The sequence below is a fragment of the Lagenorhynchus albirostris genome, chromosome X (assembly GCF_949774975.1).
Source record: "Lagenorhynchus albirostris chromosome X, mLagAlb1.1, whole genome shotgun sequence".
NCBI lineage: Eukaryota > Metazoa > Chordata > Mammalia > Artiodactyla > Delphinidae > Lagenorhynchus > Lagenorhynchus albirostris.
Genome location: NC_083116.1, coordinates 1,104,168 through 1,129,817, shown reverse-complemented (window position 1 = coordinate 1,129,817; position 25,650 = coordinate 1,104,168). Strand labels below are relative to the sequence as shown.

At 59.1% G+C, this 25,650-nt stretch overlaps 3 protein-coding genes across 12 annotated transcripts; all 3 read right to left on the bottom strand.

Annotated features, from left to right (window-relative positions):
* Nucleotides 1-3,838: 3,838 nt before the first annotated feature.
* On the bottom strand, nucleotides 3,839-6,511 carry UBL4A (ubiquitin like 4A). Of its 2 annotated transcripts, XM_060137713.1 has the most exons (5): nucleotides 6,353-6,511; nucleotides 6,073-6,178; nucleotides 5,643-5,857; nucleotides 5,422-5,528; nucleotides 3,839-4,003 (listed from the first exon to the last, which is right to left on the bottom strand). In XM_060137713.1, exons 1-5 carry the CDS (start codon nucleotides 6,398-6,400, stop codon nucleotides 3,892-3,894), a joined length of 588 nt encoding a protein of 195 aa, XP_059993696.1. In that variant the 5' UTR covers nucleotides 6,401-6,511; the 3' UTR covers nucleotides 3,839-3,891. The 2 variants fall into 2 exon arrangements, with proteins under 2 accessions (XP_059993696.1, XP_059993697.1); XM_060137714.1 differs by lacking the exon at nucleotides 3,839-4,003 and having other exon boundaries at nucleotides 5,343-5,528; nucleotides 6,353-6,510.
* Nucleotides 6,512-7,133: 622 nt separating this feature from the next.
* Nucleotides 7,134-11,057, bottom strand: SLC10A3 (solute carrier family 10 member 3). Of its 3 annotated transcripts, none has more exons than XM_060137690.1 (2): nucleotides 10,860-11,057; nucleotides 7,134-8,912 (listed from the first exon to the last, which is right to left on the bottom strand). In XM_060137690.1, exons 1-2 carry the CDS (start codon nucleotides 11,055-11,057, stop codon nucleotides 7,365-7,367), a joined length of 1,746 nt encoding a protein of 581 aa, XP_059993673.1. In that variant the 3' UTR covers nucleotides 7,134-7,364. The 3 variants fall into 3 exon arrangements, with proteins under 3 accessions (XP_059993673.1, XP_059993677.1, XP_059993674.1); XM_060137694.1 differs by lacking the exon at nucleotides 10,860-11,057 and adding an exon at nucleotides 10,751-10,846; XM_060137691.1 differs by lacking the exon at nucleotides 10,860-11,057 and adding an exon at nucleotides 10,131-10,388.
* Nucleotides 11,058-12,236: 1,179 nt separating this feature from the next.
* On the bottom strand, nucleotides 12,237-22,920 carry FAM3A (FAM3 metabolism regulating signaling molecule A). Of its 7 annotated transcripts, none has more exons than XM_060137706.1 (10): nucleotides 22,730-22,920; nucleotides 22,323-22,395; nucleotides 20,180-20,293; nucleotides 19,560-19,583; nucleotides 17,351-17,474; nucleotides 17,189-17,265; nucleotides 16,794-16,844; nucleotides 16,388-16,472; nucleotides 16,185-16,311; nucleotides 14,781-15,472 (listed from the first exon to the last, which is right to left on the bottom strand). In XM_060137706.1, the coding sequence occupies exons 1-10, from the start codon at nucleotides 22,889-22,891 to the stop codon at nucleotides 15,377-15,379; spliced, it is 933 nt and encodes a 310-aa protein (XP_059993689.1). In that variant the 5' UTR covers nucleotides 22,892-22,920; the 3' UTR covers nucleotides 14,781-15,376. The 7 variants fall into 7 exon arrangements, with proteins under 7 accessions (XP_059993694.1, XP_059993695.1, XP_059993689.1 ...); XM_060137708.1 differs by having other exon boundaries at nucleotides 17,189-17,247; XM_060137705.1 differs by lacking the exon at nucleotides 14,781-15,472 and adding an exon at nucleotides 15,480-15,883.
* Between the last annotated feature and the right edge of the window lie 2,730 nt (nucleotides 22,921-25,650).

Genomic DNA, 25,650 nt, shown 5'->3' with positions numbered 1-25,650 from the left:
CTATCTATTTCACATTTGGTAGTGTATATATGTCCACGCCACTCTCTCGCTTTGTCACAGCTTACCCTTCCCCCTCCCCATATCCTCAAGTCCATTCTCTAGTAGGTCTGTGTCTTTATTCCCATCTTACCCCTAGGTTCTTCATACAATAGTCCTAAGCAGCAGTAAAAAGAATAATGAAAAATGAAATGATTTCCAGGATATATTGTTATATGAAAATATGTAAAAAGCAGGGTGCAAATGACAACTGCACACACGCTCACAGACACACATGCTTATTGGGGAAAAAAATGTAAGGAGGATGGAAAACCCTGAAACTAGTGAAAATTATCACCTATAGGGGGTTGAGATGGGTATGAGATTTCTTGTAATATATCCTTTTGTATAGTTTTGACTTTGAACCATGCAAATATTTTATATGTTCAAAAATACATTTGAGGGACTTCTCTGGTGGTCCAGTGGTTAAGACTCTGCGCTCCCAATGCAGGGAGCCGGGGTTCGATCCCTGGTCAGGGAACGAAGATCCTGCACACTGCAGCTGAGACCCAGCACAGCCAAATAAATCAATAAATAATTAAAAATATATATATATTTGAAAGAGTGGAAAAAAGCCAAAATTGAATATAAACAAAAGCAAATAAGCCTAACTGCATATCCAGTTGACAACAGAACCACACAGAGAAAATAAGTCAGGTACCTTCCAAATTCAGCCCTCTGACTGTGCTCCCTTCATGGGATATATTCTAAGGACAGAAAGACTCCGCTCTATTCCCAGTATGTATGTTGTTGGCAATGATAGTGTTGAGGTGATTGTGGAGCTAGAGTCTAAGGTAGACTGTATCTGCCTTAGAGGACATGAGTAAATATATCCGTACATGGATGTTGACAGGAACATCACTGTGGAATGAGGGAAAAGAACTGTACTGCCAGACTGGAATTGGGGACTGCAGTATGAACTCTTAAAAAATAGATTTCCTAGTTTTGTCCAGTGAAAGAGTCTAGAAGCAGTGAAACTCCAGTAGCAATGAACACACCCTGTACCCAGACCTTGGTTTCTCAATACCATTCTCCACTAAAAGGAACCAGAGGTCCTTGGAGAGGTGGAAGATTCTAGGTATGGGGCAGGAAAAAATACAAGATGAGCCTGGAGCACCTTGTGGTGCCAGAAAGTAAGGACATGCTTGAAAAGCAAAAGGATGAGGTATGTCAAAAGGACATGGGAGCCAACCAGAAAGAACCAAAGCTAGAATATCTGAGCATCCAAAAGGCTATTAAACCTTTTGGAGGAGGCACCAGGGAAGGTAGCATACATGTATTCACTTTAAAATTCCATTGAGCTGTACATTGACGATTTATGCACATTACTCTATGCACGCTATAGTCCAGAAAAAAAAAAACAATGCAGGGACTTCCCTGGTGGCGCAGTGGTTAAGAATCCGCCTGCCAACGCAGGGGACACGGGTTTGAGCCCTGGTCCAGGAAGATCCCACATGCTGCGGAGCAACTAAGCTTGTGTGCCACAACTACTGGGGCCGCACATTGCAACTACTGAAGCCCGCGCGCCTAGAGCCTGTGCTCTGCAACAAGAGAAGCCACCGCGGTGAGAAGGCCGCGCACCGCAGTGAAGAGCAGCCACCACTCGCCGCAACTGGAGAAAGCCCGCACGCGGCAACGAAGACCCAACGCAGCCAAAAATAAATAAATCAATAAATTTATTTATTTAAAAAACAAAGAAACGATGCGTCCACCATGACAATTGTGAAAAGGGAAAGCTCTTTATAGAGAAATGCCAACTAAAAATTGTAGAAAGAAGGAAAGCATGAGAAAACCACCATTTTGCAGCCGCCAATGCAATTCATCCAGTTGGGGATCATCCTTGGATGGTAAAACCATGAGATAAAGCTTGCTGGGGAAAAGATAGTCACTGGGTCTCAAGGTGTCACCCAGATTACTTGTGCATTGGGGAGGGAAAATGCAACTTTACAAGGGAGTCACAGCCCAGAGCTGTGGCCTGAAGCTCAGAGACAGGGCTGGGATGAGCCACAGACACGGGTGCAAAACTCAGAAATGGTGATGAAGGTGGGCAGGCTCCCCAGGGAGTGACATGGAGAAGGGGTCCGGGGACAGAGTCTCGGGGCCCCCCGACAGTAAGAGATGGGGGTGTGGGGGGAGAACCAGCAAAGGAGCCAGAGGAGTGAGCCACCGAGTGGAAGGAAAAGCAGGGAGGGCGGCAGCAGAGGCGGCCAGGGGCAGGCCCCCAGGAACTAGGGGAGGCTGCTCTGGCTGGGCCCTGGAGGGGGACAGGCGCGACTGTCTCTCGTGCAGGCTTTTCAAGGCCCGGAGGGCTGAGGCCGCCACGGCTGTCGCGTCTGCTGCTGGCAGGGCCTGGCACGGCTGAACAGCGCCTGTCCCACCTACTGGAGCTGGTGAGGCCCGGTCTCGTCCAGGCCTGTGGGGAAAGCCTGCAAGGCGCCAGCAAATTGTGGGCACGGCTGATCTGTCGCCTGGGTGCTTCCAACTCCATGAGCCCCACCCCCAAAGAAACGCTGCTTTCCTCTGAGTCTGCCCCTCCTCCTGTGTGCCCGTGGGAAATGGCATCACAGGCATCTCATCCCAGGTGCCACAGCCCATTTGTCTGCGAGGCCCCTTCAGCTGGGCCCTTCACTCATCCTGCCGTCTCCTAGCGGCACTGTGGTCACCACAGGGCTGTGAGCTGCACCCCACGGCCCTGGGGATCAGCGACTGGCTCGAGGCCCCTCTGTGAGGAGTGGACAGCGGGTCTCGGGGCCACACAGTGGCCAGGGGCCAGGGGGTAACAGGTGGGTCACCACCCACCTCCGGGGCGGACACTTGGCCCAAGGGGTACAGTGCCCACGATAGACATTCTGGCCCCTGTGGAAGGATCTCAGCATTTGGAGCCTGCGGTGTACTTGGGGCCACCCCGAGAATCTAAGGGCAAAGGCGGGATGCAGCCTGCGGCCATTCTGTCTTCACGTGCGGTCGCCCGTCTCCTCTCACGATGGCATGGGCCTTCCCACCCGGGCCTCCCATCTCTCATGCCGGCAGCATCTCCTCCCTCTCCATGTTCCCGCCCCGGCCCTGCCCCTGCACAGCTACACCCTGCTGCGCAGACAAGCTTCCGGAAGCAGGGGTCCGCGGTCACCGTCACGGCCCCTTCCCCACGGCGCTGCCGACGACCTTCTTGCTACCGAGGCGAGAGGAGGCTCTGCCATGCCCTCCCTGTGCTTCTCGGCACCACTAGACAACTCCCCCCCCCTCCACGTCTTCCTGGAGGGGCGTTCTTGGCCTCTGACACCGAGCTCTCCCTGCAGCCTCCACAGCGTCTCCAGTTGGTGAAGTCCCTCATGGCCCAGTCCTCTCCCCTCTTTTTATGCCACGCTCCCAGGGAAGCCGTCTCATCCGTCCTTACGGCATCTAGGACATCGTGTCCACAGGCCGCTCCCGAACGTCATGGAAGGCTGCACGGGGCTGTGGAATCAGACCGGGTCCAGATCCCAGTCGGTTCTGTCAGCGAGGCGCCTACCATACACCCTGAAGACGCCACTCCTGTCTCCCTGTCCAGCCTGATCTACCCGCCACCGACTTCCTGACACCCCCGTCCAACTGCCCAGCAGATGGCTTTGTCACCCCCAAGCCGGGAGGCACTGGCACAAGGGACTCAACAACCGCCTCTAGGGTCTGTCTGCAACATGCGTCTGCGTGTGTCACTCCCCTGCACTGCACCGGTCAGCCCTCCCCGAGGACCTGGCTTTCGCTGAGAATCCCCCTCTCCCGCCCAAGCCCCCCCCCCCGCCAAAATGATGGAGGCACCACCCGGTTCTGACCAACGAAAGGACAGCGTTTATTTGCCGGGGGCATCTGAGAAAGAAGCTACGCTACAGGTCGGGAAGGTGCTCCTTGCTGGCTGTGATCGAGGGGTTTGGTGGAAGCCGCAGGCAACCATCTTCTGATCCTGAGGCAGAGGCCTGGGATGAAGCAGACGCTGCAGAGTGCAGAGGGGAGGTAGGAAGAAACTGGGTATTTGGTGAAACTGTTTATCTGCTGCCAATACCCCTGGACTTCTCAGTTTCGTAAACCAATACATTTCTTTTATTGCTTAAACCAACTTCCTCTACGGTTAAATCAATTACTGGAAACCAAAAGCCGCCCAGCTAATACAGTTCCTTTCAGATCAAAGTCTCACATTCACCTCTAGTGCGACTGGAAGTGTCAGTATAAACCTTCCTGACGGAAGCGAAATGAGAGTGCAGGCAAGTCTGTCACACGGGCCCTGCTGCGGGGCGGGGCCAGGGCCTTCCATCTGTTCTTCAAAGCCTTTGCCCGTCAGGCCTCTGTCCGTCCTCCCAGCCCGGGGACCCGGCGCTTACCCCACGAGGCCCAGGCAGGAGGGCGGCCCAGGCGCCCTCCTCCAAGGAGCAGGTGCCTCGATGATCTCTAGGGCCCACCCGCCAGCGGCTTCTGCCCCTCCCTGGCCCCCCAAGGTTCCTTGTCAGGCAGTGAGTGGTGTGCACAGTGCAAGTCCCTGTACACACGCGGCAGGGGAAGGGTCTACTTTCAGGCTGTGGGTGAGCGCAGGGTGTAGGGGCCTGGCTGAGTAACCTCGAGCCCATCACCTGTCATCTCTAAGGGTCGAGGACCGCCCGTGTCCAGGAGGAGACAAGCAGAGGGGGTGCCCAGAGAAAAGCTGTGACACTAAGGGCCAGGGCATCCCATCTCTGGGCCACGCTTGGCCATCACTCAGCTTTTGGCCTCACTTTGTATCTGGGACACAAGGGGGAGGATGGCTGCAGACTCCCGACCCCGGGGGAGTTGGGGGTAAAGGAAACTGACTGAGGTCTAAGGAGTGGCCCTCACTGTGCAGAGTCAATGGCTGGGGACCAACATGGCACAGGGACTTGCCCAAGGTAACACTCCAGAGCTGGGTGACGTCCCAGACCCCCCAACACGCTTTCCCTTCATCGAGTGCACACTGGTGGCAGCAGCTTGAGGGGGCCCAAGGCTGGCTGTCACTTGACCTGCCAATGTCAGACCTGCCAGAGGCGAGGTGACAGGACTGGGCAGCAGGGGCCAGCTGCTTCCCCTTTCAGGCCTGGAAAGGTATTGCTCGAGGGTTCATCCTCAGTGGGCTGAACACGGAATGCCAAAGCCCACCCCCCAGAACCCTCCTAAACAACCCTCTCACCCTGAGGCACTTCTAGAAGCTGGCTGGACTCAGATTGTGGCTCTCCCACTTCAGCACTAGCGCCAAACGTGGGAGCAAACCCAGGTCAAGAGCCGGATACAGGTACCCGCGTACCCGCCAGCTAGTATTATGAGCCGAATTGCAACATGAGAACACATTTAATGCTACATGCAGCTTGTGGCCTGGCCCGGCTCCTCCCCACACTCCGAGAATCCTACTTGGAGAACCCCTTCTCCATAGCTTCAGTCACTTCAGGGTGCAGGAAGCGGCCAGCCAAGCGTTCGATGTCATCCAGCGTCAGGCGGCTCAGGGACCTCTCATAATCCTGAGGAGAGAAGGCCAGGAGGATTCAGCGGCGCGGGTCGGGGGGACACTGGGATAGGGGCAGGGGCTGCGAGCGGCTGGGTGGGACGTGGAAGTCCCGGGCGACCCTGCTCACCCTCTGGAGTTGGTCCAGGACTCTGCTGGCATCTGCGGCGCTGAAGTGACGGGCCAGGACTTTGGAGATTAGAGGCCAGGTGGCCGGGGGTGGGGGCGGGGCCTCGGCCACTGTCCGCGCGCTGCTTTCTTCCAGTAACACCTTCTCCAGAGGTTTGACCACTAGGTTGAGCTTGGAATTGGGCCCAATGCTGTAATCGGAGAGTCTTTTCCCATCTGCCCGAGAGAGATTGATGGAGCTGTGGCCCGCGGTGGTGGGAAAGGCCTCGGGGAGGCCAGGCGGAGCGCCGCGGCATCCGGCTGAGGATGCAGCCTCCCCGGGGGTCAAGTGGCCAGAGCCCCCTCCACTCCACTGCTGCCCGGGATCGGCCCGGACGCCCCATCCCCTGACTTCTCGCGGGGCTCCCCGGGCGTCTCCTCTCCCCGGTTACCTGCCAGGGCCTTGCCCTTGAACAGCAGCCGCTGCTGGCGGACGGGGACGTTCAGCCTCTCGGAGACCAGATGTTTCAGCGTGGACACCAGCTCGTCCTCCGACACCTGGCCGGGCCGAGGGTGAGAGGCAGGCGGTGAGGCCGCAGCCCCCGCGGAGGGCAGCTCTCCTGGCTTCCCCTGAGCGGCCAGCCCGCCCGGTTCGTCCCCGCCCTCGGCCCGGCCCTGCGCCCAGGGGCCAACCGCGTGAGCCGGCACGGCGGCGGGGACCGGCGGCGCTACCTGCAGGTTGCACTCGCGGCCCTGGAGCGCCTTCACTGTTAGATGCATGGCGGCCGCGGCGGCGTCCACTCCGGCCGGCGCGAAGCCCTACAGACCCCCGCCGCGCGCCGCCGCCCCGGGCGCGCGCCAGAACCAGCTGCCGCTGCCGGAAGTCGCGCGAGGGGCGCGCCTGGCGTCGCGGCCCCGCCCCCCGTGTCGCGTTCCCCAGCGCCCCCGCACCCCCCCCCCCCGCACCCCGGAGCACGGGGACCGGCCCGGACCCGGGCCCCGCGGCGACTGAGCCGGTAAGCCCGCGGGGATGAGAAGGGGCGGAGGAACTAGTCGGGCCCGGTCGGCGGAGTCGGGGAGCTGGGACTCTGGGGAGAAGGCGGGCCAGGGGTTCGCTCGCCCCCGCTCACTGCCCGAGGGCGGAACAGGTCGGCGCTGAGGCCGATTCCCTGCCTCTCAGGAGTCCGCTGATGACCCGGCCCTGCAGAGCTCGCCCCGCGGCCCTCCTGCTGCCTCCTTTCTAGTCGGCCTATGGAAAATCAGCTGAGCTTGGGAGCGGGCGGGGGAGCCAGTCCTCCGCTCTCATCTTCCCACCGCTCCTTCTGGAACAGAGAGACCCAACTCTCAGAGGGGATGCATGGGTAAGAAGGGCTGAGAGAGAAAGTCTGGGCAGAGGTCACCGTGTCACCCAAGCCAGCCCTCCACCCTGGCCCACACTTACCCAGCCACACCCTCCCCTCCCCCCCCTGCCGCCCGCCGGCCTCAGAGGGCAAAGACTGGAAGGGACCCAAGCTTGCTTCTCTCTTTTATTGAAATATATTTTCTAGGCAGTGCCCACCTACTGAACTCAGCATGGCCTCTTTGGCACTGAAAGCTGGAGAATAAAAAACGAGTAAAAAAAATAAGCCTGGATTTTTCTGAGTGCATAGAGTGCATGAGAACTAAAGGCCTTTGGTACACAGAACTGTGGGGGCCGTGGGTGGAGGCTGGGGCTAGGGGTGGCGAAAGCTTGACCCGGGGGGCCTCAGGGAACTGCACACACACTGCTATAGATGAAGTGGCCAGTAACTAAGGCCAGCATCTCTGAGGTGCCACTCAGTGCCACAAGGAAGGGGGCCTGGGAGGCATAGTCAGCCTGAAGGCGGCGGAGGGACAGCTGCAGCATGGCCAAGGCCAGCAGGCTGTTCTGCACCCCGACCTCGATGCTGACAGTCCGACGCTGGGCCACTGGCAGCTTCAGGCACGTGGCCAGGCAGTAACCCACCAGGAGGCCGACCGGGGGCACTGTGAGGCCCACCAGCACAATGGGCAGCCTGACGCCCGCCAGGATGAAGACCCCCATGTGGCAGGCCAGGAAGAGGCCGCCCAGGAGCAGCACGAAGCTGAAGGGCTTGATGACCTGCAGCAGCAGCTGCGAGAACCTGGGGAGCTTCGACCTGATCAGCACGCCCGCTGCTATGGGGATGGCGATGAACAGCAGGGTCCCCAGGATCTTGGAAATGGGCACGTGGAGTGTTTCGTGGCTGCTGAGCAGGCGGCTGTAGATGGCCGAGGACAGCGGCAGGAAGCCGGTGGCAGCCACTGTTGAGATGAAGGTCATGGAGATGGCCAGGGTGACATCCCCCCCAAGGAGGAGGCTGAAGAGGTAGCTCCCCCCGCCGCCGGGCGACGAGCAAGTGATGATGAGGCCCAGAGCCAGGGCCTTGGGCAGCATGAAGACCTTAGCCATCAGAAAAGCATAGAAGGGCATAACCAGAAACTGGCCCAGGAGGCCCAGCAGCATGGGCTGGGGGCTCTGCAGGAGCCCCTTCAGAACTTCGAGCTCTACTTTGCACCCAAATGAACACTTGTTGACAAAGATAAGAGGCAGGAGCAGGTAGAGTACTGGGTTCTCTGAGAAGTGGGCCAAGTCAGTGCCAAGGGCGGCAGGGTCTTCAGCACGTGAGACCTTGATGCAGAAATCTCTCCGCTCCTCAACCAGCGTGGGCGGGGCCTCACAGGGGTCCAGGAGCTGGAGGTGGAGTGGCGCTAGCCCAGGCAGGCCCGAGTGGATGCTCACCACGAAGCCGCCCCCACCAGCCCAGGCTATGGCACTCACGTTCCTGATGGTCAGCAGCTCTGTGTCCAGGGAGGTGACCTTCAGCACGGGGCTGGGCCCCGTCCCGTTGCCCTGGCCCGGGTACTGGCTTGAGACCACGATGATGCCCTCGCTCTCCTCTGGGAACTCAAACTCCGTCACGGAGCCATCCCCAATGCTCAGGTAGCGGCGCCCTGTCAGGGGCACGGTACGGCCCACAGCCGCGCTGAGACTGGCGCTGGCTGTGCCCCGCGCCCCCCAGAGCAGGCTGAGAAGCAGCAGGCTGGCCCTGAGCATGCCTCGGGGGCCCGTGCAGACACTGCCACCCCCCAGGCCCAGCCACCTTCTAAACACCATGGCTCCTCCCAAAAGGTGGGGAGCCCGGGCCCCCTGCGGCTTAGGAGAGCAGCTCTGCGGGTGCCGTCGGGTTGTCCTGAGAAGGGTCCATGGGCAAGGCCTGGCCCTGTGCTGCCTTCCTTGATAGCAGAGCTCTTCCTGAGGAGAGAAGGGACACAGAGAGGTAGGTGGCTGGTGAAGGCGAGCAGCTGTGAGCCCAGGAGCGCAGGATCTGGAAGCCCACTGTTCGGAGACGTGGCAGCGCCCCTTGCCGCGAGCCTGGGGATGGAAACGGAAGGCCTAGTGCTGGCCCTTGAGTGCCATTCGGCTGCCCCCATCCCAGTCGCAACTGCCTCAAGCTTCTCATCCCTCACCCAGAGGGGCCACCTACAGGTCGAAGTTCGCCTTCAGCCCGCTGATACGCGCTGATTTCCCTGGGTTTGCCCACCACAGTGACCATCTGGAGATGTCCCGATACCAGAGGATCTGGGAGAGCCATCCTCAGTCCTGTCACCACTAGCCTGTGCCCCACCTGCTCTGAGACGCAGCTGCAGCAGTACCACCACTGGGACGAAATCTCTGAAGGACTGCCCAGGGATGCCAAGGAAGCCGGCCCGCTGAGAGCAGGTTAGGGCATTTGAGTGTCATCTGCCAGGCAGAGAGCAGCCGGCAAAGGGTGGGGCAGTGGGTGGCCACCAGGCCAAAGGCCCCAGGGGCTGATGTTCACCATTGGCGCATGAACGGCATTGCTGTGCATGGCCACCTGGCCTACCCTTCCTGCTGACAGGGGTGCGATGGGGGTTCTGGGAGGGCACAGGTCCCCTCTCCCCAGGGGAGCTGCCGGAAGGGGCAGCAGGAAGGGATCAGATTGGGCCACGTGTCCACCGGGGGTTCTCCTCCTTCTGTCAGAGCTCCCACTCCCCTGGCGGTCCCAGAATTTGAGCTCCTAGAGCCACTGTGCCAAAGTCCAGGGACTCCTCCCCTGCCCACACATGGCCCTAGCAGAGCCTGGAACTACCAGTGACAGGAGGAGTGTTTCTAGGAGGGCAGGGCGCCTCGGGGGAAAGGAGTACGTTTGTCTCCTTCCACTTCTCAGTTTGGGCAGCCAGCAGCCGATTGCCACATCACCTGCAGGAACTGGAGCAACCAGGATGAGGGCACAGTGATTTTTCATCATTACTGTTGACTGAGTCACATCCTACGCTGTCCCAGTCTCGGAAGAGGCCCCTGCTTCTCTAGATCCTATCAGGGTTGCGTCCTGCCCCCTCCCCCCCCCCCTCACCGACGCCGGGGGAGCAGGGGAAGTAGGTGGTGAAGTTCCGCTGTGCCACCCTGGGATGCCATGGCCTCTCCTGGCTTGGGGTTTGCGTCACTTACCCTGGAGGCCCTGATCCAGCCTTGAGTCCCACCACTGAAGAGGGAGGCAGGAAAACCAGAGGGAGTCACAGGGAAAGGATGAAGGCGCCCGGCACTGAAGGCGCCGGGTGCTGTGAGCCAGCTCAGAGGCAGAGGAGGCGAAGGGCTATCCACCCCGTCCTTCCAGTACCGCTGGCGGCTTTGAGTCACTGCGTGAGGGGTCTGGCCCGGATCCCCACTATTTCTGCTTGAGGTAGCATTAGAGTTTGGGCAGATGCGCCCCTAGGCAGGCGAGGGAACCCCGGGCCGGTGGCTTTTTCCACACGGGCCAAGCGTTCGGTGTCAGGGCAGTTGGCAGTGCTGACCCGGGTCTCCTCCCTACCTGGGAGTCCAGAAGTTGGCGGATGGGGCACAATCAGAGCTCGGGCAGGAATCGGGGAGGGAGGGGAGAAGGAGCGCGCCGCCGCCGGGTTCGCGCTGCAGCCTGCAGGCCGGCGACCCGCCCGGGCAGTCCCGGGGTCTCTCACGCCACTCCCGGTCCCCACGGCCGCGCCAGGCCTCACGAACGCGCGGTGGTGGCCCTTCCCCGGCCGGGGCCAGAAGCCGCCTTCCAACCGCCCTTCCCAGACCGAGGCTCTCACCTGCCTCCGCGGCCGGCAGGGCGGGCGGACGCCTGCGAGCTCGGCCCGCCGGGGCCCCGCCCCGAGCCGACGAGGCCCCGCCCCGCCCACCCCGCGGCGGCCTCCTCACCTCTGGCGGCCGGGGCGGGTCCCGACCGGATGTGGCGTGTCTGGGAGCGACGAGGTGGCGCGCGCGCGCCGGCTTGTCAGCCTTCCGGGTGGCGGTTGGTCGGCGCCGGGTGCGGACTCGTGTGGCCACCGAGCCGCGGGTCCCAGCCTTGTGCGGTCGCCGCCGGGGCGACTCGCTCCGCGTAGGCACCCCAGTCATTCCCAACCACGCCGTGACCTCTGGGGGCACTGGGACACAGGCTTAGACGTTAGCTGAGCTAGGACGCCCGAGGGCTGCTGCTGGTGGCGGGAGACTGGGGTCAGGGTTTCGCCCACGGTCCTGCTCAGGGCGCCCAGTCCTGTAGCCCGAGAGCCGGGTCCGACCGACCCAGACTCCGGGCGGGGCCCGGGCTCGGCCTTGTTCCACCTTCCTTCGTTCAAACGTCGACCGAGCGCCTATTTCCACACTGTGTAATATCAGTGAACTTTTAAACCTCTCAAAACTATTTGGGGCCACCAGCAAGGTCCGGAGGCTTCACGGAAAAGGAACGCACACACATGGCATAAGGAAGGGCAAAAAGGTGGTGAGGACGTAGAATGTGGACATGGGAAGACAGTAAGCAAGCAAGTGTAGAATGACGGGGGTTTACATGTTCCCAGAGGCTGCTGGGCACCTGCGGTCAGGCAGCGGGACGAGGGCTGCCCACTGCTCTGGAAGACCTCTTGTCAGGGCTGTGATGGAGGCCAGTGGTGCCCAAACTTGCAGGTTCTTGCCCCCAGGAGGTTCATAAGACACATCGTAGAGAATGTCCAAAAAGACCCGTAGCATCTCTTCTATTTAATTTTTCCAATAAATAATTGTAATCATTTAAATAAAAACCTATTTTCATTTAGCCTTATTTAAATACATTTTACTTGTTTAAAAATTCTAGTTGTGTATGTGTGCTATAAAGTTCAGATTAGTACATGCGTGTGACATGTAAGCAGACACAAACATGGTGAGGGTACACACTCTGGGTTTGATTTATGTCAATGATCCAGAAACATTCAGAGGCCATAGCTCTAGGCTGTTCTTTAGCCTCAGTTCATAAGCCATTTGTGTGTGTGGACTTGGTGTCCCAGAAAGTCTGTACTGTCCCTCTCAAATGGGTCGAGCTGTCCTGATGGAAGCAGCCTGGCACAGGTGAGAGGGCTGAACTTGGCACATGCTGTGTGGAAGACTGCAGTTTGCAAAAGAGCAGTGGTGCTGTCGCTGCCTGAGGATGGGGTAAAACTGGCCAGAGGGAGAAGGGGGATGGGTCAGCTGGAAGGACTGGGGATGGAAAACCTAAAAGATGTGTTACCCTTGAGGAAACCTGTGTTTTTATATTCCAGCTGCACGGGAATTGGTGCCAGGGGTCAAGGAGAGCAAATGTAGTTAGAAGGCTGCTCCCCGCTCTACCATCAGTCCTTTCAGTCTTCCCTGAAAAGCCAGAGCGGGCTGGTGGGCTGTCCGACAGGAGGGAGTTTAGAGGCCTTCCCTGCAGGAAAACAGGCGTGGCTAAATTAAAGACAAGAGAATGTTTGTAGTTAGTTTAGGGGATTAATAATTTACCCCAGAGGAGAAGGAAGGTCTCTACGAATCAGTCAAGGATATCTAGTTCCAAAAGAGAAGTCAGCTGGACCGACAGAATAGATGGCACAAACGATAGTGACAGCTGAAACAACATCCGTGCACTTCAGATGGGAGACCTGCCACAGTCCTGCTAACAGGGCCACAGTGATGACCCTGAAAAGTGTGCCTACCTCCTGCTCTCCAGGCAGGGGTCTCCAAGTAGACCGTGTGATAAATCAGCACGCATGGAAGGCGTACTCTATACAAGCACAAGTATGGGATGCATTTGGTATTTACCGGGAAATGTAGTGACAACTGGTGTTTTTGCATGCCCAGCAACAGGTCACGGCCCCCGAGTTTTCTTTGGGGGGCCATCCCTCCTCCATTCTCGGTACACAAGGTTTGCATGAGGATGACCCCAACACTGGCCTCTAGGGTGGGCACAGGCCCAGAGGTAGCCAATCAGAGCCACACAGATTGAGACAAGGATAAACCCATAATCCAATCTGGACCTATGAGAGGTAGTGCCTGGGGACTTGGGCTGGAACGACTGGGAAGGTGGGAGCTCTTTTCTTGCTGGGGTTGCTAACCTGGGACATCTACTGTCACTCCCCCTGCCTGGGGAAGACAGCATGTTTGAAAAGGATGCAAACACAAAGAAAAGCGGAGCCGAGAGATGGAGAGCCTGTATCCTAAGGACGTTACTGGAGCTGGAATCACCCATGGGCGTTGGGGTCTGTTACAGGAACATTAAGCCCCCCCCCCCGTCATTATGTATTTATTTTTGTATATGCCAGCTGGGTTGGGACCCTGTCATTTGTAACTGACGATGTCTTAACTCCTGAGGGTAGGCCTGGGGGACAAAACCCTGGCGGAAGAGGACCGCAGGATGTAAAGATGTACCTCCGCTTTGGAAGGTCGGGCGGGCTGCATTGCACACCACTGTCAGCATCCTACCTGTGTTGGGCCACGTGGGGGATAAAGCTGGCCTGCCGTTTCCATCTGTGTGGCTCTGGCGCACGCAGTGAAGGTCTGGGGCAGGTCAGCTGGCTCAGCAGTTGTATAATACAGAGGCACCTCCCAGCCTTGCGGTGCGGCCCTTCGCTGAGATGCGTTTCATTTGGGGCAAGCGACTAACCTTGTGGGGCCCTATTCATCTGGCTTCTAACCTCCCAGCTCCAGGGAAACTTTCCTGAGCACACCAAGGACCATTTATCTTCCGTAAATGGGGCTCACCAGCAACCAGCAGCATTGCTCGCTAGGGTGTGCAGATGAAACACTGGCCACACGATGATCACTGTGGCAGCCCCACTGGGTACATGTAGATTCATCAGACTAGTGTCTCTACTTTGGAGGATGTTCAAAATGTCCATAATAGAAGGTTTAAAAATGAATACATGTATGATACTCTAGTGGTAAGTACTCGTCATTATAAACACTGTCAAACGCACAGACTGTATGACACCAAGAGGGAACCCTGATGTCCACCCTGGGCTTTGGGTGGTGATGACGTGTCAGTGGAGGCTGGGTATGTGGGAACTCTGGACTTTCTGCTCAACTTTGCTGGGAACCTAAAACTGCTCTAAAACAGGAAGTCTATTTAAAAATGAAGACACATAAAGCTCTCGGCACAGGGTCAGGCTGCGTTTCAGCTTCCGTGAACACCATCTTCCAGGTAAGCGACCTGGGCCGTCCTCACGTCTCCACTTCCTGGTCCTTTGCAGTCGTGGCTATGGCCTCACAAGCACAGCTTCTCGTCCTGGGCCATCCCTCGCCTCTCTCTCCTCTTCTGCCACCTCCTTAAATACTTTCATTTCCTGATGCCGTGTTCACACTCTCGCAGCACCTAACCCCTAGAGGGGGGACTCGCAGGTCCACTGCCCCGGCCACGGCCCCCTTGAGCCTACCTGGCTGGCGCCCCGATTCCTCCATCTGGGAAGTCCCAACCGCCTTCTCTCCTTTTTGTGACCCCAGACCATTTCTGCACCCTCATGTACTTTTCCAGAAAACTCCTTATAGTTTCTTGCTGGTTCTCACCCCTTGCAGGGAAATATAACTGCAATCTGTGAGAAATGCCAAATAGCCCACGTGACTCGGCCTCTTGCTGGCCTGATTTCAAAGGCATCTAACGCTGAGCACTGCGGGGGAGACACACTAGCTCTCGCGGGAGGCTGCGGGGAGGGGGGAAGCTCCTGGGTTGGTTTTAATCCCCATCCCTGTCCCTATAGGCCTGTGCCGTGTCTAAGGGCAAGGCTACAGGGATGCCCACAGGGGAGCCCCTCTGCTCACCACCTGAATCACATCTCAAGGACAACACCACCCGACTCCCCTCTGAATGCATCTCATTCCTTCGGGGGCCACCAGTTTATTAAGACGTCATTTAGAAAGCGGGCCCTCTGACAGACAAACCACAGGAGCTGCCACCCGCCACGCTGGGAACCGCCATCGGGCCGGCGACCTCACTGCCCGGCCGGCCTGGCTCCCAGGCGGGCACCCCTTCCCGCGAGAGCAAGGCAGGAGGCAGCCAGGCGCCGGGAGTGGCCACCGCGTTCGGCTCAGCAGAACGAATCACACTGGAAACAGGACTGGCCTGCAGAGCAGCGAGCCACTCTGGAATGGAGAGGCTCCGGAAGATGCCCCGACCTGCCAGGCAGCTGCTACCAGACTGGGGGCCTCAGGCGCTTGGGACTTGGGTGGGTGTCGGCCAGCAGAGCGCTTTAGGAAAAGGAGACGGGTACCTGGGGTCCCAGGACAAAGCGCCATGGGGCCGCAGCGCAGCCCCACCACTGGGCATGGTCTGGTCACCAGTCACTGCCTCGGAGCCCTGCCGTGCTGGGGCAGGAGTGCCCCTGGCTGGGCGTGGGGTCGGGCCTCGGCGCTGTGCCGGCGCCCCCTCCTGACTGGGTACACACAGCCTCGCTTAGTCTGGTCCTCGAGCTTGGCCGCTAGCTGGCTGTGGTCCTCCTGGGGATGCAGCCTTCCATCTCCAGCGCCTCGGGCCAGCCTTCGTACTTATTGGTGTGCTTACTGTTCTTCACGTGCTGCGGGTCGGTGGGGGCAGGAAGGCACGGGCTCAGCCCTCGGGCACCAGGGCCAGACAGAACTCCCTGTCCCCCTGTGCCAGGGTCAACCAAGCGTGCAGCCTCGGGCACCCGCCACCTGTCTGTCCCAGCGCCTCAGCGTTCTCATCTAAAGATGGCAGCAGCTGCCCTGGCCTGCCCCATCGCAGGTGGAGGGGGGGATCACCTTCTTTGAACTTAGGTGGGCCTGGCACACGCTAGGAAGGGAAGGAGGGGGAGTGTGTCCCTGCCCTCACCCAGCCCTCAGGGAGCCGCTGGAAGCTCCGGGAAGAGCGAGGCCAGAGGGGGCGTTTCTTCTCTGGGGGCTGAGCTGCTCTTTCGGCAGCCGGAGCCTTCCAGAAACTGGTGGAACAGCCTGTTTGCCTTGTTCTGCTGTGGGGAGCAGGGTGTGCAGTGTGAACTGGGGTGCTGGGTTTTGGGGGGATGGGAGAGGACTGAGCAGCCTGGCATGCAGGATCTTAGTTCCCCGACCAGGGATTGAACCCGTGCCCCTTGCAGCAGAAGCGCAGAGTCCCAAACATCGGAGAAGTCCCAGGAGCATCTTAAAGACGTGTGGGCTGCTGTGTGTGTGGGTGCTGGGCGTGAACAGAGGGGACCTCAGAGGATGCAGGCAGGAGGGGAGGGCAGACTGGCCTGTGCCGGGCAGTGGGGGTCCCAGGGCCTGTGCCCATACCTGCTCAAAGGGGCTCTTGTTCTGCACACCCTTGGCCCCTACAAACACCCAGCTGTCCCGGAAGGCCAGGTCCTTGACATTCTTGCTGCCCAGATCGCTGAAAAGCTTCCTGGTCTCTTCATTCATCCTGCCCCACAGAAGGAAGAGATATGAGCCATGACCACAGAAGGGTGAGGCCTCGGCCAGCCTCGGCCATTACTTACTTGGTGGCTGGGTCATCGTAGGAAGCCACAAACACCAGGGTGCCTTCATGCAGCGGCCGGATAAACTTCAGTAGATCATTGACATCTAGGGGGACAGTTCCCATGGAGCATCAGGCACCACTGAGCACCCCTCCCTCACCAACCCCTGTTCTCCAGATGAGGAAACTAAAGTAGTGATCAGGCCAGGGACGCACCCCGGCCAGGGCTGCTGAGTGAGTGCAGGGACCAAATGGTATAAGAAGCCAGGGCTGAAGCCCTGACCATACACCTGTCCTTCTCCCTGGCTTTTCTGAACCCAAGGAAGTGCTCAAGACTCCCCAGCGAGCAGACAGAAGGAGCAGCTTTCAGGGGGAAGATGCCGTCATTCCGCCCACAGTCAGAAGGCAGAGGCCGCGGCCTGACTCACCTCCCGCCCACATGTCGAAGGCGCGGGCCTCGATGAGCTCTCCGCTTACCCCTGGTCGGAGGGAAGGATGGGTGCTGCTGGAAGCTTTTCACCTCCCCCCATCTTCACGCCCACCGTGCCCCTCGTTCAGACTGCTGGGACCCACCCGAGGCTGTGGAGCTTCTGCTCAGTATTGGGGGCCCTCCAGGGGCTCCCCATGAAGCAGCCTCCCACTTCCTGGAAACTTCCAGTTCTTCACTGCTGCCACGCTCTCGTCCATCGGGTCACCTCTTCTGTGGAGCCTTCAGCTCGCACAGACCCTTTCCCAGGCCCCCCTGCGAATCCCTGGTGGCGGGGTGGAAGGAGGGCGGCAGGTCACGGCTCAGCTTTGCCTCTCTGCTCCGTGGGCAACTCACCGTTCACCAGGGCGATGTTCAGTCCCCGGCCCACGTTGTCCTTGACACTGCTCATGAGCCTAGCAGGGGGACAGAGCCTTCCAGTGGCACGTCTACCCTGCTCGACCCCGGTCCTCGCAGACCCAGCTCCCCTCCCCGCCCCCACCCGCCTGAGGGGCTCACATCCTGTCCTCCAGGCAGATCTTGGGTCCAATGACGTTGGCAGCCCCGCTGACCACGCGGAAGGCCAGGTGCTCCTCGGGACACGGCTGAGGCAGGCCGCATTTGTACTTCCTGGCCCTCGGCTCTGGGTAGGGACAACAGGGGTGACCCATGGGCCTGGCCCTGGGGGCACCCGAGATCTGAGAGGGGAAGGTCAGGACCAGCCCATAGGGAGGAATGAGTGACCACAGACCAAGGGACTGGCGTGGGGTGGGGACGTGGCTCAGGCCAAGGAAGGGACACTTCCATGGACACTCTGTATCCCACTGGGGCTGGCCTCAGGGCAAAGTGACAGGGACCCCAGGGAGGCTCTTCGGCCACTGGTGGGAGAAGAGAAAGGAGGCAGGAGGGCTGGCCTGGGCTGTGGCCCCACCGGGAACAGAGGACAGGAGGGAAGGAAAAGCTGCTGGGAGGGCAGGTGCAAGGACCCCATGGAGAGCGCACAAGGAGGTTGGTCTCTATTACGAGGTGACCTGTGTCCCCACAAAAGATGTTCTCAAGTCCTAACTCCCAGGACCTCAGAACGTGATCCTCTGTGGAAATAAGGTCATTGAAGTTATAATTCATTAAGATGAGGTCATCCTGGAATAGGGTGGGACCTAAATCTAATGACACGTGTTCTTATAAAAGACAGAAGAGAAGACACACACACATGGAGGAGAAGTCCTTGTGAAGATGGAGGCGGAGATGGGAGGGAGGCGGCCACAAGTCCAGGGACACCTGAGGCCACCAGAAGCTGGAGCCTCTGGAGGGAGTGTAGCCTTCCAACACCTAGATTTCAGACTTCTACCTTCCGGAATTGTTGTTTAAGCCACCTGGTTTGTGCTATTTTGTTACGGCAGCCCCAGGAAACTGATACAGATTCTGATACCAAGAAGTGGGGTGCTGCCATGATAAATCCCTAAAAATGTGGAAATGGCTTTGCAATTGGGTAATGGGTAGAGGCTGCAGAATTTTGAGGTGCATATTAGGAAAGGCCTAGATTGCCTTGAAGAGACTGTTGGTAGAAATATGGACATTATAGGTGATTCTGGTGAGGGCTCAGAAAGAAGAGAGAAGAGCAGTAGAGAGCTTCTATGGTCTGAGATAAGGCACATGTCATCGGGACCAGACTGTCGATAGAAATGTGAATGCTAACAGTGCTTCTGGTGAGCTCTCAGACAGAAATGAGGAACATGTTATGGGACACTGGAGGAAAGGCCATCCTTGTCATAAAGTGGCAAAGAACTTGGCCAAGTTGTTTTCTACTGTTTTGTGGAAGGTAGAACTTGTAAATGCTGGACTTGGAGACTGAGCTGAGGAGATTTCCAAGCACAGTGTTGAGGGTTTCTCCTTGTTGCTCAAAGTAACATGTAAGGGAAGAGACATAAATTGAGGATGTAACTGTTAAGTATGAAGGAACCAGAATGTGAAGATCTAGAAGATTCTCAGGCTAATCATATTGCAAAAAATGAGAAAGCAGGCTTGGGAGAGAACACCAAGGGTGTGGCTGGACAACTGTTCATGAAGAGCTGGGCCGCGTGACCTGTGGACCCGCTCAAGCATGTCAGCGGAAGCTAGGAATGGAGAGATGAGGTTATCCAGGAAAGATCTGGAGGATTCTCGTGTCTTACAGCTTAGACCCTCATGAATTGCACAGGAGATCAACAAAGTTTTTGAGAATTTTATACCAGTAGAAACACTGCCAGCCTGGACCGAAAGGGACACAGAAAGGACAGAAGGGAGGAAGGATGATTCCAAGGGCAGAGCAATGGCTGCAGAGGCCAGAGATGGCTCAGGCCCAGAGGGAGGGTAGGATCGTCCCCTACGTTCCAGATCCCCCCTACCCCCACCAAAGGCCCAGGGATTCTTCTTATGCTTTGAAATCGAATGGATTTGCCCTGCTGGGTTTGGGACTTGCTTGAGACTGATGACCCCTTTATACCTTCCAATTTCTCCCTTTTGGAATGGGAATGTCTATCCTATGCCTGTCCCCCTAGTGTATTCTGGAAGCAGGTAACCTGTTTTCTAGGCTCACAGCATGCAAGCAGCTCGTGGGCTGTGACAGCTAGTTTGGGGAGGGATGAATGGAGAAGAGAAAGCCTGGAGGGCTGGGGACAGGCACGAGTGTCACAAAAGTGGTAAGAGGGGTGGGCACAGGGGAGGAGCAGGGAGGTGACAGGAGCCTTACCTGCAGTCACTGAGTTCTCTGGGCCTGTGGGTACAGAGAGTTGTTTCTGTTAGTGTGGACCTTTCCTAGGGCCTGCAGCAAGGAAGCCTGCTCCTATACTGTGAAGTCAAGGTGGAGGGGCAGTCAGGTTCAGGGGCCAAGGGCTAAGCCAGGCTGACCTTGCCACGTACGTTCCCGCTCAAGTCTAAATGATGTTCAGATGCAAAGCTCTCTGCTCCAGGAAAAGGGTAGATCAGAATTGCAAAAAGTACTTAGGTGATGTGTCACCAGTAACGAGGTGTCGAGTCCCCTCCCCATCTCAGAACCCAGCAGAAAGCCTGCAGGGAACAACTTGGGAGTCATCCCCAGTGTTCAGCAAAAGCCCCCCTGCCCCTCACATGGGCCCCAGTGAACAAAGGATTCTAATTAGCGGGGATTGGCGTTTCCAGCCGAAGCAACTAGGTGGTAGGGGGAAGGCTGTGCCGCATGCCAGGAGGCGGACCGAGGGCAGCTACAGGTGCCCTGCCAGGAAGAGACAGAAAACCCAGGCCACCGCCACCTCCACCCCGAGCCTCAGGCCGCAGGCCCAGGTGGCCGCGCCGGGGACCTCGTAGCGGGACGAGGGAGAGTCCCACACTCACTGGCGAAGAGTTGCTGGATGCGAGGAAAGCCGCCGCCAGGCCCACCGAGGAGGATGCTGGCTACGAGCCAGGTGAGACCCACGGAGATGACCAGGGCCATGATGCGGAGGGGACCTAGAGGCATGACAGACACGGGCAAGGCCTCCTCAGATGCCAGCGAGCTCCCGAACGACCCCAAGGCCTCTCATGATCGGATCTCCCCAGGCACTTGGGAAGAAGCGAGTGGAGACCAGGAAGGTGGGAGCTCCTGGCGGGTGAAGGAGGAAGCTGAGCTCCAACCCCAAGGCTCAGCTTGGCTCTCCCTGGCGGTGTGGAGGGGCCTCCTAACCTCCTGCTTCTGAGGCTACCAATGTCTTTGAGTCCCTGCCATCCTGCCCTCCTTTCTCCTGTGATGGTGACGGTGGAGGTTCCTACTCCTTTGGAAGGCCAGGCAGTCCTCCTGCTGTGAGCTGGGCACCGAGCTCTCCACCCTGCTCGGCTTTCTTAGCATAGCGGTCACTTTGTCTCCCTCTTTCCCCTCTATTTTGTTTTTTTTTTTTTGCGGTACGCCGGCCTCTCACTGTCGTGGCCTCTCCCGCTGCGGAGCACAGGCTCCGGACGCGCAGGCTCAGCGGCCATGGCTCACGGGCCCAGCCGCTCCGCGGCATGTGGGATCCTCCCGGACCGGGGCACGAACCCGTGTCCCCTGCATCGGCAGGCGTACTCTCAACCACTGCGCCACCAGGGAGGCCCTTTCCCCTCTACTTTCAACACCTCCCATCCTCAGAAACCGCGGGAGGAAAGGCCTCCTTCGGAATCACATCCGCAGCCAGCGGTGGGGCTCTGCACCCTCCCTTCCTCTCCCTGCCGGCTTCTCCAAAGTCCTGTGTGCTGGCTTCTTCCACAGACTTCCCTCCCCGTCTCGCAACCTGCTCCACTCTGCCCTTGCCTCCATTACCCCCGCAGGACGGCTTGCGGCCAAGGCCGCCTGGGACCTTCTTGATGCCAGCGCCCCGGGTTACCTGTTGGCCCTAATGTCCCTTGACCCCTCAGGTGGCCGCGCAGGCTGCGGCCCTCCCGCGGAAACCCTGCTCGGCTGGCTTCTGGGACGGCGCCCCTGAGCCCCACCTGGATGCTCCTCGTCCTTCTGGCTTAGATTGTCCTCCTTGACCCTCCCCTGAAACGCTGGACTTTCCCCAGCTCCTGTCCCAGTGTCCTCTCTGCCTCTACCCTACTCTCCGGCTCCCCTCCTGCCTCGACTCTACCTAGAGGTGCCTTGAACTAACCCTCACGGGCACTGGCTGTATTCTACCACTCCTGAGGCCCCACTCTCCCAGCCAGCTCCTCATGGGTCAGCTTCCCCGGGGTACATGCAAATGCTTCAATTTTAGAAGGTATGAAGTCCACCCCCAAGCCCCCTTCATCTTAGCTGTCCAGGCGACAGTAGGGCTGGCACTGGGTTCACATCCAACCTCAGGGCCACGATGGTCAGCTTCTCATCTAAGACCACTGCCTCTCCCTGTCCACCCAGCCGCCGTGCTCCCTGGAGCTCTCTCCCACAACTTTTCCCAAACAGCGGCCAGTTATCCCATTTGGGAGAAATCTATTATAATCCTCATCTCACAGCTGAAAAGAGAGAGCTGGGAACTGAAGTCCTCAGAGGTGAAAGGATTTGCTCAAGGTCATAGAATGAGTGTTTGTGCAGAGTCCTCTGTTTCAAAAACAAAACCCAGGGACTTCCCTGGTGGCGCAGTGGTTAAGAATCCGCCTGCCAATGCAGGGGACACGGGCTTGAGCCCTGGTCCGGGAAGATCCCACATGCCGCGGAGCGACTAAGCCCGTGCACCACAGCTACTGAGCCTGTGCTCTAGAGCCCGCGAGCCACAACTACTGAGCCCACGTGCCACAACTCCTGAAGCCCGCGTGCCTAGAGCCCGTGCTCTGCAACAAGAGAAGCCACTGCAATGAGAAGCCCGTGCACCGCAAGGAAGACCCAACATAGCCAAAAATAAATAAATAAAAAATAAATAAATGTATAAACCCTCCCCCCCCCAAACCCAGTGGTGCCACCACCCCTGGCCCTTCCAGACAGACCTCTGGACACCTGGGCCTCCAGCCAAGTCTCCTTTCCAACTCTCTCCGGTTCACTGTGGAAGCCACCCACCTGCCAACCTCATGTCCACTTCTCCCGCTGGGGTGGGGGAGCCGTCAGGTGCAGCGTTTGTGGACCGTGCGCTCTGGGGGGCAACAAAGCAGAAGAGCAGGTTTGGGTGGGGGTCAGGGATGATGAGCCCGTGCTGGGTCCCAGCTGTGGGGCGGGCGCGGTCGGTGCACCGACTTGCTCGGCCAACTACATGGCCAGGCTCCTCGGGAAGGCGGAGAGAAGCCCGGCTGGGACCGGAGGGGCCTCGGGAACCTGGAGGCTCACGATCGTGCCCACGGGAGCCTCTGGGCCTGGGAAGTGGAAGTGGTTCTCCCGGACGCGGGAGTGGGAGGCCCCAGCTCGGGCCCCACACACGGCCCCCCGGGCCTGGAGGTCGGCGACGCGGGCCGGGCCGGCCAGAGACTTGCCTGGCGGTGGGGGGATGCGAGCTCGGTCAGGGGCAGCCCCGTCAGGCCGGCCGCCCCGCTCTGCTCGGCGACGCGAGGCGAGGGAGCTCCGCTGCGCGGAGCGAGAGGCCCGGCAATGGCGGCCCAGAGCGGTAGCGCGGCCCGCAGGCGCCACCCCGCCATCGGTCGGGGCTGGGCGACCGGCCACCGGGTGGGAGGGGCGCGGGCCGGCCCCGCCCCGCCCCGCCCCTGACGCACGCTCCGGCGGAGCCGCGGGGCCGGGCTGCCAGGCTGCCAGGCTGCCAAGGGGAGGGGCCCTACTCAGCCCCGCCCCCGAGGTCTCCTCTGAGGCTTCGTTCAGGAGGGAGAGCCCAGCGTTCCCAGGCTTCGAGGGCGGGGCTGTGCTCGTGCCCCGCGCTCGGATTTCTGAAGTTTAGGAAGGGGCGGATGGATCTGGGGGCGTAATTAGACATTGTTTAAAAGTTCAAATGTGTGCCTTTTCGAAACCCGGAGGGACAGAAGCGTGTACGGGAAACAGCAGAATGCGAAGAGCCAGGGGCCAGCAGGCTCAGCCTTCCGCGGCCTCCCTTTCGCCGTCTTCTTTCTAGAGGGCAGCGCGCTCACACGCTGTCACCCCTGCCTGCTCCTCCAGCCTCCTTCACAAAGGCGCCCCCGACACCGCCCAGGGCACCCCGATCACCTCCCGCGCTGGGAGAGCTGGGGCCACCTCTGTCGCCTGGACCCATCTTTCTGGACGGCAGCAGCCGGGCGGCGTGAGAACCACCGAAACATCCGTGCCCTTTGACCCAATGTCACCGCTTTCTGGAAACCTTCCTAAGGAAAGAACCCAGAATACAGAGAAAGGTGATAGAGCCAGGCAGTGACAGAGCTCTGGTTAGCATCCAGGAGCTTCTCCACTGGCATTCACAACACTCCCTCGTTCTCCCTAACAGGATCAAGGTGATAAGTTTCAGGCCCCTGTGCTGCTGTCACGGGTTGGTATTTGAGTTTTGTCATGGAATTTGGGACCAGAAATAGCACTGACCATTTGCCAAACTCTCACATATCTGTGAGTACCAAGCCCTGGGCACCGTGCCCTCCTTAGCGCTCTTCCCTGTAATGCTGGCAGTCGTGGTGCCCAGTAGACGAAGCTCCTGCCAGGCACAGGGCAGCGGCCAGACGGCTGGTTCTTAGAGGACAGTGTTTACACCTTGCTCAGAGCAGGCATTTTGGAAAGGCTGGTTTAATGAGCCCCCCTGAGGGCCCAGAGGCACATTCACCAACCCCAGGGGCACCACGCTCGAGAGGGCCAGAGGCCTGGGACTCATCCCAAGCCTTCTGTGCCTCAAGGGGCAGCTTTGTTTCTCCAGGAATGTTTTTCGATGGGGACTTGGAGAGCATGAGACCCTCTTGTCATAGACCCTCATGGCCCTGCCCCAGTGCGGGCACCCAGCGGGAGATGGCAGAGAATGTAGTTCCCACAGCTGCGGCACCAGTTCACTGTTTCCTTGGCTCCTCGTGTCCCTGCCTGAGTGTAGGCACCCAGAGCCCGCGTGCTCAGCTGATCCCTCGTTCCCCTCTCAGTGTAGACACCGAGCACGGAGTTGTCACTTGACAGCGGTCACGTGGGCCTGCGTGCTCATGCCCCCGTGCCGGCACCTCCCGCCTCTACCCCCGAGTAGGCACCCAGAGCTGAGGTGATGGGCGACTGTCTTATTGCAGGACCTCTTGCCTCTACCCTAGATTAGGCAATCAGATCTCCGGTGACAGTTGAATGCCCTCACCTGAGGCCACCTCTGCCACAGTGTAGGAGTCCAGAGCTGAGGTGACAGTTAAATGACCTCCATGGTCCCTCACTCCGTTCCAGTGTAGCTACCAAGATTTGTGCCTGTAGTCAGCTCACCTCACCTGGGCCCTCACGTCTCTGTGGTGCCCCCTGCTGGGCCTCACGTCTCTGCCCCAGGGTGGCTGCCATCGCTGAAGGGCTACCTGTGTGCCCTTGCCTGCCCGTCATGCCTTTACCTGAGGTTGGGCCTCTAAGCCTCGCCCTGGGCCAGGCATCCCACAGTTAAATGTGAGTTGAACGTTGAAACCTGGGCCCAACGCCTCTCACTCAGCGTAGGCGCCCAGAGCTAAGGGGACTGCTGGCTGCCCTCGCCTGGGCCCTCCTGCTGTGTCCCGCTGCAGGGATTCAGTGCCAGTTGAAAGCCCTCAGCGCCAGTGTTGCCACCCAGAGCTTAGGTGACAGGTGTCTTTCCTCACTAGTCCGTTGTGTCTGTTCCCCATCCTAGGGCCCCACAGCTGTGACATTTGTCTCAATTCAGCGAGGCCCTAAGGACTATGTCAGAGATGAGGTGACCAGTGACTGTCCTCACGGGGTCCCTCATGCTTGTGGCTCCGGAATGGGGGCGACAGCTGAACGTCCTTACCCGGGACCTCATGCTTCTTCCTCATTTCAGGCTCCTAGAGCTGAGATCGCAGCTACTGTCCCTCTCAGGCCTCTCATCTCTGTCACTCACAGGCACCCGGTGTCAGGTGACAGTGGACCATCCTCACCAGAGCCCTCTCATCACTGCCACAGGGCAGCACCCAGATCGGAGGTGTCCGTTGATTGCCCTGACCTGGGCCCTCTGTCATGGTGGGGACACTCAGACAGATGGGGAGGGGAGGGTCCCCACCCGGGAGGGTCCCCACCCCTCCCTCCCTCCCTCCCTCCCTTCTCACAGGCGGTTATCACATTTTGGGGGCCCAGGAGGAGCTGGGTCCCTCTTCCACTTCAGGCTCCTGCCCCTACATGGATCTTCTGTGTTGCTAAGAGTTCCCCTCGGTGACGCCATGCCAGAAGGTTCCCCAAGGGGCGTGGGTCCTGGGAGGACTACCCCCAGCACACAGTTCTACTGGGTCCCCCAAGAGGCTGTAGGCGTCTGTGGGGCTCTGTGAGG

What these genes read in the sequence shown, in the direction of transcription:
- UBL4A (XM_060137713.1), bottom strand. Translation starts at nt 6,400, where the DNA reads ATGCATCTAACAGTGAAGGCGCTCCAGGGCCGCGAGTGCAACCTGCAG. An exon ending in CAAGGGCAAGGCCCTGGCAG is followed by an intron (nt 5,858 to 6,072) that starts GTAACCGGGGAG and finishes TCTCTCGGGCAG; the next exon opens with ATGGGAAAAGACTCTCCGAT. An exon ending in TCCTGGACCAACTCCAGAGG is followed by an intron (nt 5,529 to 5,642) that starts GTGAGCAGGGTC and finishes TTCTCTCCTCAG; the next exon opens with GATTATGAGAGGTCCCTGAG.
- SLC10A3 (XM_060137690.1), bottom strand. Translation starts at nt 11,057, where the DNA reads ATGACTGGGGTGCCTACGCGGAGCGAGTCGCCCCGGCGGCGACCGCAC. An exon ending in ACCCGCCCCGGCCGCCAGAG is followed by an intron (nt 8,913 to 10,859) that starts GTGAGGAGGCCG and finishes TTCTCTCCTCAG; the next exon opens with GAAGAGCTCTGCTATCAAGG.
- FAM3A (XM_060137705.1), bottom strand. Translation starts at nt 22,891, where the DNA reads ATGGCGGGGTGGCGCCTGCGGGCCGCGCTACCGCTCTGGGCCGCCATT. An exon ending in AGTGGACATGAGGTTGGCAG is followed by an intron (nt 20,294 to 22,322) that starts GTGGGTGGCTTC and finishes TCATGCCTCTAG; the next exon opens with GTCCCCTCCGCATCATGGCC. An exon ending in ACAAGAGCCCCTTTGAGCAG is followed by an intron (nt 15,884 to 16,184) that starts GTATGGGCACAG and finishes TGCTCCCCACAG; the next exon opens with CAGAACAAGGCAAACAGGCT.